This window comes from Sprattus sprattus, assembly GCF_963457725.1.
Source record: "Sprattus sprattus genome assembly, chromosome: 13".
NCBI classification, from domain to species: domain Eukaryota; kingdom Metazoa; phylum Chordata; class Actinopteri; order Clupeiformes; family Clupeidae; genus Sprattus; species Sprattus sprattus.
The window spans coordinates 18,975,541-18,988,180 of record NC_137911.1 but is presented as its reverse complement, the minus strand read 5'-3'; the positions used below and the strand labels follow the sequence as shown (position 1 = coordinate 18,988,180).

Here is a 12,640-nt window from a genome sequence, read left to right as displayed (position 1 = left end):
CGTTTCAACAGAAGCTCGCCATAACCTTTTAGCATCACACTCACAGACAGTCAGACAGGGAGGATGCTGACTAATCATGTGGATCATTCACCTCCTCATAAATACAAGAGCCAAGCTTGCCATAAGTTGACCTGGTTGCTGGTTGAACAGGTGGCTCTCATCACCTGATCATATGATGAGATTGCAGTCTCCTGCGGTACCTCACTGCTCAGCTACAGAAACATTGGTGACCTGCGGTGATTCAGCTGTTTTGATCACATTCTGAACACCACCCAACGGGTCAACATTCTTATTCAGGGATGAGGGAGGTGGTAAAGCATCATGGGAAAAATTCCCATGAGACTTTGGGGCGTTGACGGGGCCTCTGCTGACCAACATGGGCGGCCACAGTGAATAGACGCTCTCATCACCTGATTATCTGATGAGATTGCAGATGACAGATATGGAGACAAACATCAAACTGCCTTAGAGTGTTTTAGAAGCCTGTTGGTACTGTAGCATAGAGCTATTTCCTGCTGGCTGAGTGGCTTATAGATACTGATGTATTTAGGGGCTTGTTTGATGGGATCAGAAGGATGATGAGATCAAAGTTACCCGGGAGGTTCTTTCTTCTTGTAGCAAAACCTTCAGGAAGAAGGACAGACACACACACACACACTGTCTCTTCCAAACACAAAACACGCACATATACTCTCACACACACACACACACACACACACACACACACACACACACACACACAGTCCCATCTGGGACTGCCAGCCCAACAGCTGGCCTGCCCTTCACACAGACACAGAGCGACAGCGCTGCGTCAGGCCTCATCACCATTCCACCCTCTGTTGCAGAGAACTACATTATCTCACCAATTTCCCAGAAGACTCTCCTAACAGGAGGGTGGGGGGTTGGGGGGTGTAGGATAGAGAGAGATAGAAAGTGAGTGAGTGTGTTTGTCTGAGAGAGTAAGCAAGAGAGAGAGAGAGAAATAGAGAGAGAAAGAAGAGAAAAAAAAAGACTGAGAGAGTGTGTATATGTCTGCACCAAGCTAAAATTGAGCAGCAGTAAGGGTTTCAAGTGCTGCTCAGCACATCAGACTGAAGTTGAATGATGGTGTAATTAGGCAATGGAGTTGGAGTAAGAGTTGGAGTAAGAGCGACCGGCTGGGTGATTAAAAATAGCTGGTCAGAGAAACCGGCAGCTTTCAGACAGACAGACGGCTGAGCACAACAAATGACTATTTCCACTACGCCCTCGCAAGAACACACCAGCATATGAGCAAACATACGCAGTGCACACACACACACACACACACACACACACACACACACACACACACACACACACACACACACACACACACACGTTTTAGAACTGAACCATGCAGGACAGCAGAGGCATGATCTCCCGTGAGTCTGCCTGACTGTCTGTCATGCCAGAATGGAGTGAGATTGTTCCCTGACTTGTTCTCTGGCTGGCGGTGCGACTCCCTGCCAGAACCTGACAGACTGGAAGAGCCTGACGCAATGGTCAGCATGCAAACACCCACTGCATCTTGCCAAACACACACCCAGTATGTCACACTGGTACATGCGCGCACACACACGCACACACATATGCTCAAAAATGCACCCACACTTATTTCCATACGATTACACATAGCATCAAAGCTCATTTCATCTCCACTATTTCTGGTGCGTAATTATAATAGGTCTGGTCTCCTGACGCATAACAGTGAGACAATGAGCAAGACAGACTTGCACTGTTTAACCACACACTGACTCACTCACTCACTCATTCAATTAATATTACACCTATTTAATCACTCTTCAGCAGACCTGTTCTCATATCTATCCTCTACTCTCTACTCTAACACCAACCATTCTTCTTTCAGACAGCACATTTCCATTGGCATGAAGGCCCACATGGGGGTATGTTTATATGTGTGAGGTACGAGCCAACAGGCTAGTGAATAGTGCAGAGACAGGGTGGCTGATTGTCTTGGTCTCCACAGCAATGCTGAACTTCCAGCAGAGTGTTTACGGTAAGTAATCATTTTGAACACTCTTTCTCTTAGCTACCTGGATTGTTGCTCAACGATGCTTCAAGATGCGCAGCTCAGAATAACGAAGATTGTCAGTGAACTCAATGCTCCCTAGGAGAGTTCACCCTCCCATCCTCGCTCTCACTCTCCCTACCGCTCTCTCCCCCCTCTTTCCGACTCGGTGGAACTGGAAGCCTGCCAGTGCTACGGTGAGGTGATGACCCTTACCAGCTGCCGTTAAGGTCACCATCTGTGGCCACCGGCAGCGTGTATTTCCTACTGCGTCATGCCAGGCTGGCACAAGGGAGAGGTAGGTGGCACCAGAGAGAACTCTGCCTTTGCCACAGAGAGGTTGTGAGTCATACACACTCACCACTCAAACAGGCCTCACAAAAGTACGAGAGTCAGAGAGACAGACACCCCTCACTCTCATCTTAAAATGAAACAGGGAAAGGGAGAGAGAGAGAGAGAGAGAGAGAGAGAGAGAGAGAGTGTGTGTGTGTGTGTGAGACCGAGAGAGAAAGAGAGAGAGAAAGGGGTGGTAGGAGAGATTGTGCAATTGAGGAGGAAGACATGTGGAGAGAAATGGAGAGAAAGGTAGAGAAGGGAAGAAGGAGGCTAAAGCAGAAGAGAGAAAGAGATAAAAACAGACAGACTATGAGGCAGAGCGAGAGAGAAAGAAAAGCAGAGAGAGATAGAGAGAGAGAGAGAGAGAGAGAGAGAGAGGGAAAAGCAAAGAGAGAGAGAGTGAGATAGAGCTAGAGGGAGGGAGTGGAGCACATCATGTAGACAGAAGGAGCAGAGCTGTCTACAGGCTCAACTTTCCTAATGTAGAGGAGAGGCTGAGGCTGAGGCTGGTTGTCTGGGTATGAGCTGCCTGACGTGGCCTTTCACAGGAGCCACATGTCCATTTCAATCTGGGCATGGCCGTCACCAGCACCAGCAACACCCTTAGAAAACATGTGAGTCACACACTGACCAGTCAGCCTATGACGTGGCTCTCTCAGGCACACCAGAGTTCCACTACACTGCTCTCCAGTAGGTAGACTTCACTGCACACACGCACCACACAGACACAGACACAGACACAGACACAGACACAGACACAGACACAGACACAGACACAGACACACACACACACACACACACACACACACACACACACACACACACACACACATTACCAGGAAGAGACATATTACTGAAAAAGAAATGAATGGGGAGTCTGTTATACGAAGAGAATGCAAAAGATGGCAGATATGCAACTGGAAGACCTGCCCTGTCACATTGTTGGAAAAGGTGTAACTGACGCTTCGTCTCACCTGAACGTTCTATTTATTCCCACTGTTAATATAGCAATACAGCTCAGCAGCCAACTTCGGCACATGTTCAGTAAGCAAGTCAAGTATTGTTTAGCCTTCGACCATTCTGTGTGGCGTTACGAGTCTCTGCACAATCATTTCGATAGAAGACAGATCTTGTTTGCCCGAAATAGCTGCCAAGATGGCTGCCAGGTGGCGAGACTTGCTTCTAAGGAATTTGACCACACTCGTGCCAACTGTTAATGCAAGTGAGTTTGTGCTTGACATTCAGCCATAATGACAAGAGGCCACTCATTCACTTCTCCTTCTTCACAGGAGTCCATTAGCAGGACAATATCACAGGGGGTTACTGCAAGTCTATCATAGAGATAAAGGCTCTGGATGAGGTCTTCGGTCACACTGACTTAACTGAGGGAATATTGTTCAGACACAGAGACTAAGCATGACATGTCTCCATCTCACAGTAAGTCCCTGGGGAACTATCAAACAGATAAGCAGACGATGATTAAAACCCTATGGAGCCTGTTTTCAGAATAACTTCATTACCTTTACTCCTCGGCCACTATTGTACTCGCTATCGCGAGTCTGATTGGGCTCCGTGTGTAATCTGTGATAGTGCAGATAACCAACATTGACTTTTCAAGAACTCACTGACAGACGCTCAGTTCCTAGGAGGATAGGGTGTCAGTGTTTTACAGAATAGTGAATAACTCACTCAGAGAGGAGAGGTCGTGGGACATGGATGGAGGGGCTGATAGACTATGTGTGGGTCAATAACTGCGCGCGTGTGTGTGTGTGTGTGTGTGTGTGTGTGTGTGTGTGTGTGTGTGTGTGTTGTGATGTGAGAGAGAGACCATGGCCACCATGACCCAGTGTCCTGTTCTAAAAATAAAGACACAGTGATATATCAAAGTTCTGAATGATCGGGGGCACTGTGGCGCAAGGCAATAAGCCCCCCATTTTAGGAGCTTCATTGCCCGTGGGGACACAGGTTCAAGTCTGGCCTGATGTCGTTTTCCTGTCCTCTCCCCACCTCTTCTCCGCCTCGCTTCCTGTCATAACTTCACTGTCTTGTACAATTAAAGGCATAAAAAAAGCCCCAAAAAAAGTTCTGAATGATCTACCCATTTAATCTGATAACAATACTGGTTCTTCTGGGCCTTTGCGTTGGCTTTGACACTTCATGATCATTGCATTTGACTGCAGAGACTTGAACCATGTTGGTGTCAAAGGGTGTACCCTAACCTGGCTCAGGTCTTACCTTTCTGACCGTCTTCAGCTCATACACGTCCACAATGAATCTTGCAGTCATACAAAGGTAAGTTATGGAGTTCTTCAAGGCTCTGTGCTTGTACTCCTGCTCCAGTTACATGCTACCTTTAGGTGCTGTAATAAGGGAGCATGGTATTATCTTTCAAGGCTATGCTGATGATATCCAGCTATCCAAAGATGACAAGTACCCAAAATAGAAGCTTGCCTTTGAGATATCAAAGCATTTCCCTGCTCCTTAACACAGATGGACCTGAGGTTTTGATTGTAGGCCGTAAACAAGACCCAACACAAGCGTCAAAGATCTTGCTATAACTATTGTCCAAGACCTCTCTATCAACTAATTCGCAGAAAAATCCTATCCCTTAATAAACATAAAACCTAATTCACACATAATACTTTGCAACTGAAAATGCTCTCCTATCCAGGTGTGTGTGTGTGTGTGTGTGTGTGTGTGTGTGTGTGTGTGTGTGTGTGTGTGTGTGTATGTAAGTGTGTGTGTGTGTGTGTGTGTGTGTGTGTGTGTGTGTGTGTGTGTGTGTGTAAGTGATGTGAAAGAGACACTTTTGAACACATCTATGAACATATCTCACCTGTACTTGCTTCTACACATCAAAAGTGGGACTGGCTTCAAAGTGTTCCTTCTAAAACACAAAGCTCTAAATGGCCTAGCTCCAAATGACCTCAATTAATTAACCCCTGCTGGCCACCAAGAGCCCTTCATTCCCAGAGTGCAAGAGGCCCCCTCCTCCACCTTCTATCTCCGACCAAGAAGCGGACACCCATTCCTTCTTTAAGTCTCGACTAATAACATTTCTCTTAAATTCCTTCCCTATTGAGTTCCATCCTATAGTTAGGAATAATGCATCAAGATCCAGCCCTTGTCCCAATATACTTCCCATCCACCATGCCGGGCAACCTCTCCTTCTACCTCATCCTCTCTCTCCATCTCGTACTATGCTTTGTTGTTGATGACATTTTTTGTCATTCTCTCAGGATGCCTAAAATGACCAGGGTTTGTATCCAAGTTTCTCTCCTGACTGTAATCCGGGTTCGTAATCCAGAGGGGGTTAACCCCCACAACCCCTTACCCTGGATAGCCTGTGGCATGCCATAGTGTAATGAGACTGATGTTAAGATAATTTGGCAGTGAATCGTTGAAACACCGAGTTATGCATGTAAAGTATTTTCTTGTGTATGATTGATGTTCTGTTTACTAACCTGTGTCTGTTGTCTCCCGTATAGTAGGACCTTTGTCTCCAGGTGCTGATGGTTGTGACAACACTGTTCAACACAATAACCATAATTATATAAGGCAACCTAACGTCGTCTCTTTCCCCCCCTCTACTCTAGACTATCTCCACTGTGGGATGCTTCTGCAGTTTTTCCACCTGATCCACTTGCAGAAACCCTCTGCTCACCCATGCTGAGAGGTTTCCTGTTAATGCTCTCTTTCCATTTTTATCTTATATGCATATTGTGTGCCTTAACCCCTTATATAAATTAATGCCACCGTTGACATTGTTTTATGCTTCATAGTTCTGCTTATCCTTATAATAGTAACCTGATGAGCACACGGTGTACCTACTGAGCTGGTCTATAACCAATACTTTAAAAGCGGTCTCTTTCTATTTGTGTCGCAATACACTTCCCATGCACCATGCCAGGCAACCTCTCCCTGTTCCTCTTTTTATAGCTCATACTGTGCTATGTTGTAGATTCTGATTCAATGGTGACATTTCTTGTCATTTTCCTTGGATGCCTAAAGTGACCTGGGTTTGTATCCCAGTTTCTTCCCTTACCCTTATGTAATCCAGAGGGGGTTCCTGTAAATGTTGCCTCTTTCCATTTGTACCCACTAACAATCTTGTGTGTATCCTAGGGTGTATCCCCTCCCCTTCCCTTCTGACCCACCCCCTTTCTATTGCTCTTCCTGGCTGGCCTCAAGCAGATGCAGGTGAATATTTGTGTATGTATGTGAGTGTTCATGTGCGTGTGTATATTTGTGTGTGTGACCTCTCTCTTCCTCCTGGCAGAGCAGAGCTGACATACTCCGCAGCCAGTTACAGCTGTTATTTAAAGCAGCCTGCAGCTTCAGAGGGGAAAGAGGAACGACCTTGCGGTCAGCAGGCAGAGGACTGCCACTGCCACATACAACACTCCCCCTCTGCACAACACACACTGGCACCACGGCTGCAGGGTGACGGTGTGAGGCTCGCACACACACACACACACACACACACACACACACACACACACACACACACACACACACACAACACACACACACACACACAGACCCTGTTTGATCAGATCCCTTGTGCTGTATGGGAGAGTCTGTTTCACACAGCATTACTGGTACTACTGGTACTGACAACCAGATATTCTGCTTGAGACATTTGCTGACTTGTAAGAGGGAAATTTCAACATTCCCAAAACTTCTCACGAGTCCTGGACCACCATTTTTTTTTTGCCACTCAGCGCAGAGGAAGGAGGATAAATCTCGCCTGGCTAAGACATTTTGGGCCTGAACAACACACACACCATTGCTCACACACACACACCATTGCTCACAAACACTAAATCTCTCTCCCTGCATGCTCCCCATCGCCCCTACACGTCCACAAAGACCTCAAGGTGACATACTATTGAGCTGGAGCAGCTTTTTTCCACTTTCCGGCTAGGTGGGCTCACGTAAATTACTTTTATGCAGGACGTCACTTCACTAATGGAGTCGATAACTTACGCAGGGAGGGAGATGCCTTAACGACCGCTCTCACACAACATTATGGATGGGACCACAAAAAGACGGGCTGATGTATTGTCTAGTAAGCTGACTAAGGGACTTAGATCACCAACTGTCTACTGTTTATTATTTGGCAAAGGTCTCAGCATCCTCTCTCTTGAACTCTGCCCCCAAACACATGCATGTACAGACAAAAAAACAGACATACTTTATTCTCCTGTAAGACCATTCAAACACAGTCTCAGCTTGATAATCCATAGGAGCTGTTACTTTCCACACACACACACACACACACACACACACACACACACACACACACACACACACACACACACACACACACACACACACACACACACACACACACACACACACACACACACACACACACACACACGCACGCACACACACACACACACACACACACACACACACGCACACACACACACACACACACACACATTCTCACACACTCACACCTCACTCTCCGGAAACTATTCCTAACATGATTTCTCTCTCGTTCCTCAACTTAAAGTGGGCATGCTGATGTCATTTTACCCAAGATCAACAAATGTCTACCACAGACACACACACACACAGAAACAAACACAGACACACAGACACACAGACACACAGACACACACAGACACAGACGTCCCTCCTGCTCAGTCTCTTACCATCCTTGCTGTCCACAGTCTTGGCCACCACGTCTGAGTCAAAGGTGTCTTGCATCTGCTGGCCGCGGAAGTGTGCGAGGTGCTCGACCTCGATCAGGTCGCTCTCCTCCTCCTCCATTGGAAGCCACGTGCCGTCAATAAACCATTGGCCACGCATCACAGGAATACGGTCCTGCTCTGTAGAGGACACGGACACAGAAAGAAGAAAGCTGTCATTCGGAGAGCAGTGAACAAGGCTTCCTGGTCTGATGAATAGAAAGAGAGAGAGTAAGAAAGAGAGAGACCGAGAGAGAGAGAGCGAGAGAGAGGGAAGAAAGAGGGGGGGGGGGGGCATGGCCTGAGTAGCACAGGAAGGAAGTTCCTGGCATTTGAAAGACAGAGTGGGGGGGGGGGGGGGGGGGGATGCAGGGTTGAGATAGGAGCTTTCAGTCTAATGAACCACTGACTATGCATGACATAACACAGATGCGGCACTGCACTAGGTCAGAGAGAGAGAGAGAGAGAGAGAGACAAGAGAGCGGTCAGGGAACATTGGCCATCATTCATAACTAGAGTTTGTTTGAGGTCTGTGAAGCCCTGTAAGAGAGGCCCTCTGAGAGGGGAAAGACCGGAGCCTTCAGTCCAATGAACCACTGGGCAATCATCACAGGAGTATGGTCCTGTACTGTGAAGGCCAGTGGAGAGAGCGAAAAAGAGAGATGCTTTCAGATCATATGCATGCAGTCCGACTGAGTTAGAAGACATGACAGCGACGGGTGCTGTCAGAGGGAGGCTAGTGTGACAGCAAAACAAGTTTTTCCTCCATTAAAGTCTAACTTTCAGTTACCAGAGGGCTACATAGACACTGCACTTCCATTTACATAGCGTCATATTGTAAAAAAAAAAAAAAGGGGGGGGGGGGGGGGGTACTTTTATTTGGTATACCTATTGCTCTTACGTAGAAATTCATTCAATTTCATCAGCGCAAGAGCTTATCCTTTGTCAGTCATGTGATTAAGGCTATTTAGCAGGTGGTCTTAGGGTAACCAGCCTTTACACAGAAATGCATGACAAGAGTTCCCCAAGCCTTATCACTTCCTCTTTTATGGTTATTATGGAACAAAAGTGATACTGGAATGGGAACTTCTTTGTAAGTATTCTATTACTATTGACAGAGAGAGACAGAGCCTTCCTGTAATACCAAGACATGCCCTTCACTGTAGAAATGTCCCTCATTCTGAAGAATTTCTAGCACTCAGCAAAGGTTTTATGCAAAAGGCCAAATGACTCACAGTCTTTTGACATCTCTGTTTTTGTCTATTTTGCAGCACAGAGTACCTATATTTTAGACAACAGGCAGCCAAATGATGGTTTTACCACCAAAAAAACTGTGTTTACTCTTAGCAGAAATAATATTACACATGGTTATAAGATTCATCTTGAGATGGATTCATTTTGTGCAGCCTTGAATTTGTGGATGGGTTAAGTCTCAAGTGCCTTGGATTTAAGACAATGCTGGGGGAAGCATTCCTTTATTTTGCAATCTACAGGCTTCTTCCTCAGAGTTAACAACACAAGCCTTATAACATCTGCACTGATTCCGGGAGACCAGCAAACAAAACAATTAGGCACCATTTATTCTGCATGGGAGGAGGAGGCAGATGCTAATATTTACCTAAACTCAGGGAGGAAGTGCTTCATAGTTAGTAATAAAGCCCTACTGCTAGTCCTACCTATCAGCACCCATCGCCATCCTCAGAAGCAACCTCTGTGATATCACCATGCCTGTGTTAGTGAGACTTTGTTCTCTTAGAACAAGACCTTGGAGAAAAACACTATCTTCTCTCAGTGACCTTCCCCTTACCCAAGCTCACAGTACAGAAATCTATGATTAACATGACACTTCTGGTGTTCCAAAGCGCCGTGGCAACCTTTTCTTCCACCATCTTCCTCCTGACATAGACAGCATACTGTTCTTTGTGTAGGCTGTCAATTATTCATCATTGAGGTCTCAAAGACAAACACAGAGTAGCTGGTGCTAGGAGGTTTTCAGGGTCACCGTCATCAGTGGTTGGACCCGTGTAAAACCTTGTTGCATAATACACAGTATTATGACACATTAAAACACAATAGCCTACTACAGACTATTCTGAGTGCTCAGGAGTTCGCCTTGCGTCACAAGCATCAGCATTCCACATAATTACACACGGTCACACAATACGCAGTGCTTTGGTCAGCAACATGCTTAAAATAAAAACAATAAACATAACCTCTCTTTTTTCCATCACATAATTACAAGAGGAAGCTCAATGATTAAAAAAAGGGATGTTGACATGAACATCAAGATCATAAAACATAAGCCCAAAAATACACCCTCTCTCACATGGCCTGGGAAGGCACTCTACTTTTTCTATCCTTACACTGAGCATTCCAACAAACTCTGCACTGCATCTTTGGGTCTGTGACACGGGTCTCTGTAGCTCCTCTGTGATAAGGGCAATACTGAGAGTACTGTCCATGCCAGCAATATCAACTTTAACTCAGCATTGCTGCTTTTTTTATTTTGAAAAAGTCTATGGAAGTGGAGTGCTCATGAAATTACAGCATGCATTGTGCAATCTCTGTGGAGCACTCTCTGTTGAAACGAATACTGTAATGCTACTGTGCTATAAAACGATAACAACTCTGATAACGTGATGAAACGTAATTGCACCTCCACTCATTCTTTCACAGACTGCAAGAGAAAACAGTGGCATTCTATTATATAGCCTACAATCTATTCTGAATGACATGGCCTGCAGTACATGTGATTCATACTACTGGCTTCACAAGGGTAATCCAACTTCAAAGCAACCCTTCATTCATTATGTTTCACCCACCCCATCCAGTGGAAACAATTCAGGGAATCACAAAGGCAGATCATAGATGGCTCTGATTCGATCTTAATAATACCATTGAGTACTGAAACAGAGCACTGAAAAAGGCTTGTGATAGTTCAGCATTTGAAGCACCTCAATGCAGTGACAGTAACAATGCGACATGAGTATATAGTAGTCATACACGTTTTCTGCTCTGTTATTACTTATTATATGAAGAGTACAAAAAAGTATGATTACTTACGATTCCAATAGACTGGATAGCATTCCTTGTCTCTGACATCCACCTCGTAGAGACCCCCTCTAACACAGACCGCTTCTACGCTGACATTTATACTGTCCAAGTCACTCTCTTCCGATGATTTGGACCTTTCGACAGATTCTCTGCTGCCATGCGCTAGAGTTCTTGGCGCAGTTGATGTTGGCGCTTCTCTCTGTGGTCCATCCAATACTGCTGACCCAGTAGCAGTTTCTTGCGTGTCCTGCGCTTCGTTGCCCACGGGACCTGCCCGATTAGACCTGCCAGGATTCAACTCACAGTATTTACGGTACGCTACCTCGATTTTTAAAGAGTCGTGTCCGACGAAAGCCTTCCAGTTTTTCTTGTCCTCTTGGTAGAACCACCGGACCTCCTCCGGCCCCAGTTCAGTAACGACTTCGAAGCGGTGTCGGGAGCTGTTGGAGCGATGCCTCTTCCTGCTCTCCGGCCGGGCAACATTTCCATCGTTTTCGCTGTAGTCAAGGGGGCTGGTGGTCCCGAAGTCAAAGTAACCCGTTCCGCTATTATGACTACCACAACTTGGGTAGGTATCGTCCAGCATCTTACCACGCCGGGTCAACGTTAGCTGGTGACTGTCCTGGAGCAGCGGCAGGTGCCGATCAAAACCCGACTGCACCGCGTGCATCCCTGCGCCAATCGACGACTCGTCATAGGAGCAGACGAACACATCGTTTCCCAGACCCCACTCTCTGTTGTTATTGTTAATGGAAGAAATTGTGCCGCCAGGACTCCGCGGAGGGCTGATGAAAGGCGACTTATTCGGGAAACTACTCATAACTTTGAAAAGGTGTTATGGCATTAGCTAAATAGCTAACAGTGGCTATCAAAAGATAGCGACACTTTTACTCGAGTGAGCGAGCATGAATGAAATATATTTGATAATGTCGTAGATGTTAAAAACTTGCTATGCTGTCCATCTCGCTCGGCCACTCACTTACCACAAACCATCCAGGAAACAGCTTTAGCTAGCTAGTTAGCTAACTTATCGCTAGCTAACCAGAACTATGCCAGTCGGATGACACGGCTGCCTTTTTTCCTTTTTTGAAACTTCCTCCTCTAAAGTAACGTACCGATAGCGACCGAGACACGCCCCCTTCTCTTCGAGCCGGTGTTGTCATAGAACCTTAAGGTTTTTTTACTGCTTGCGGTAAGTTATCCTTGACCGTCATTCGCATCCGCTATCGGAAGAGAGCCACAGAATCTTTCATGTCCAAACAACTCACCGGCTTGTATGGTGACGACATCTGCGTGATGCGCTATTCTTTGCGTGAGGGGGATACGCAGGCAGGGATTTTCCTACGGCAACGGCAGCGCGCACGTAAGGCAAATGTCTTGTGACCAGTGACCCACATTAGTAACAAACATTTGGTTTAGACAAGAGGACTATTTACAAATGCGTTAACACCTTAACACCATAGCCATATGACCAATTATATTAACCAAATGGCTGGTG

The 12,640-nt window shown here is 46.2% G+C and overlaps 1 protein-coding gene across 2 annotated transcripts in view; it reads right to left on the bottom strand.

Annotated features, from left to right (window-relative positions):
• Positions 1-12,289, bottom strand: part of ddhd1a (DDHD domain containing 1a) — a 35,463-nt gene extending 23,174 nt beyond the window's left edge. For both annotated transcript variants that reach the window (XM_080850487.1, XM_080850488.1), the window contains exons 1-2: positions 11,152-12,289; positions 8,053-8,229 (exon numbers count right to left, since the gene is read on the bottom strand). In XM_080850487.1, the coding sequence (XP_080706613.1) occupies positions 8,053-8,229; positions 11,152-11,962 (988 nt within the window). In that variant the 5' untranslated portion in view covers positions 11,963-12,289. The remainder of the gene's footprint in view (positions 1-8,052; positions 8,230-11,151) is intronic.
• Between the last annotated feature and the right edge of the window lie 351 nt (positions 12,290-12,640).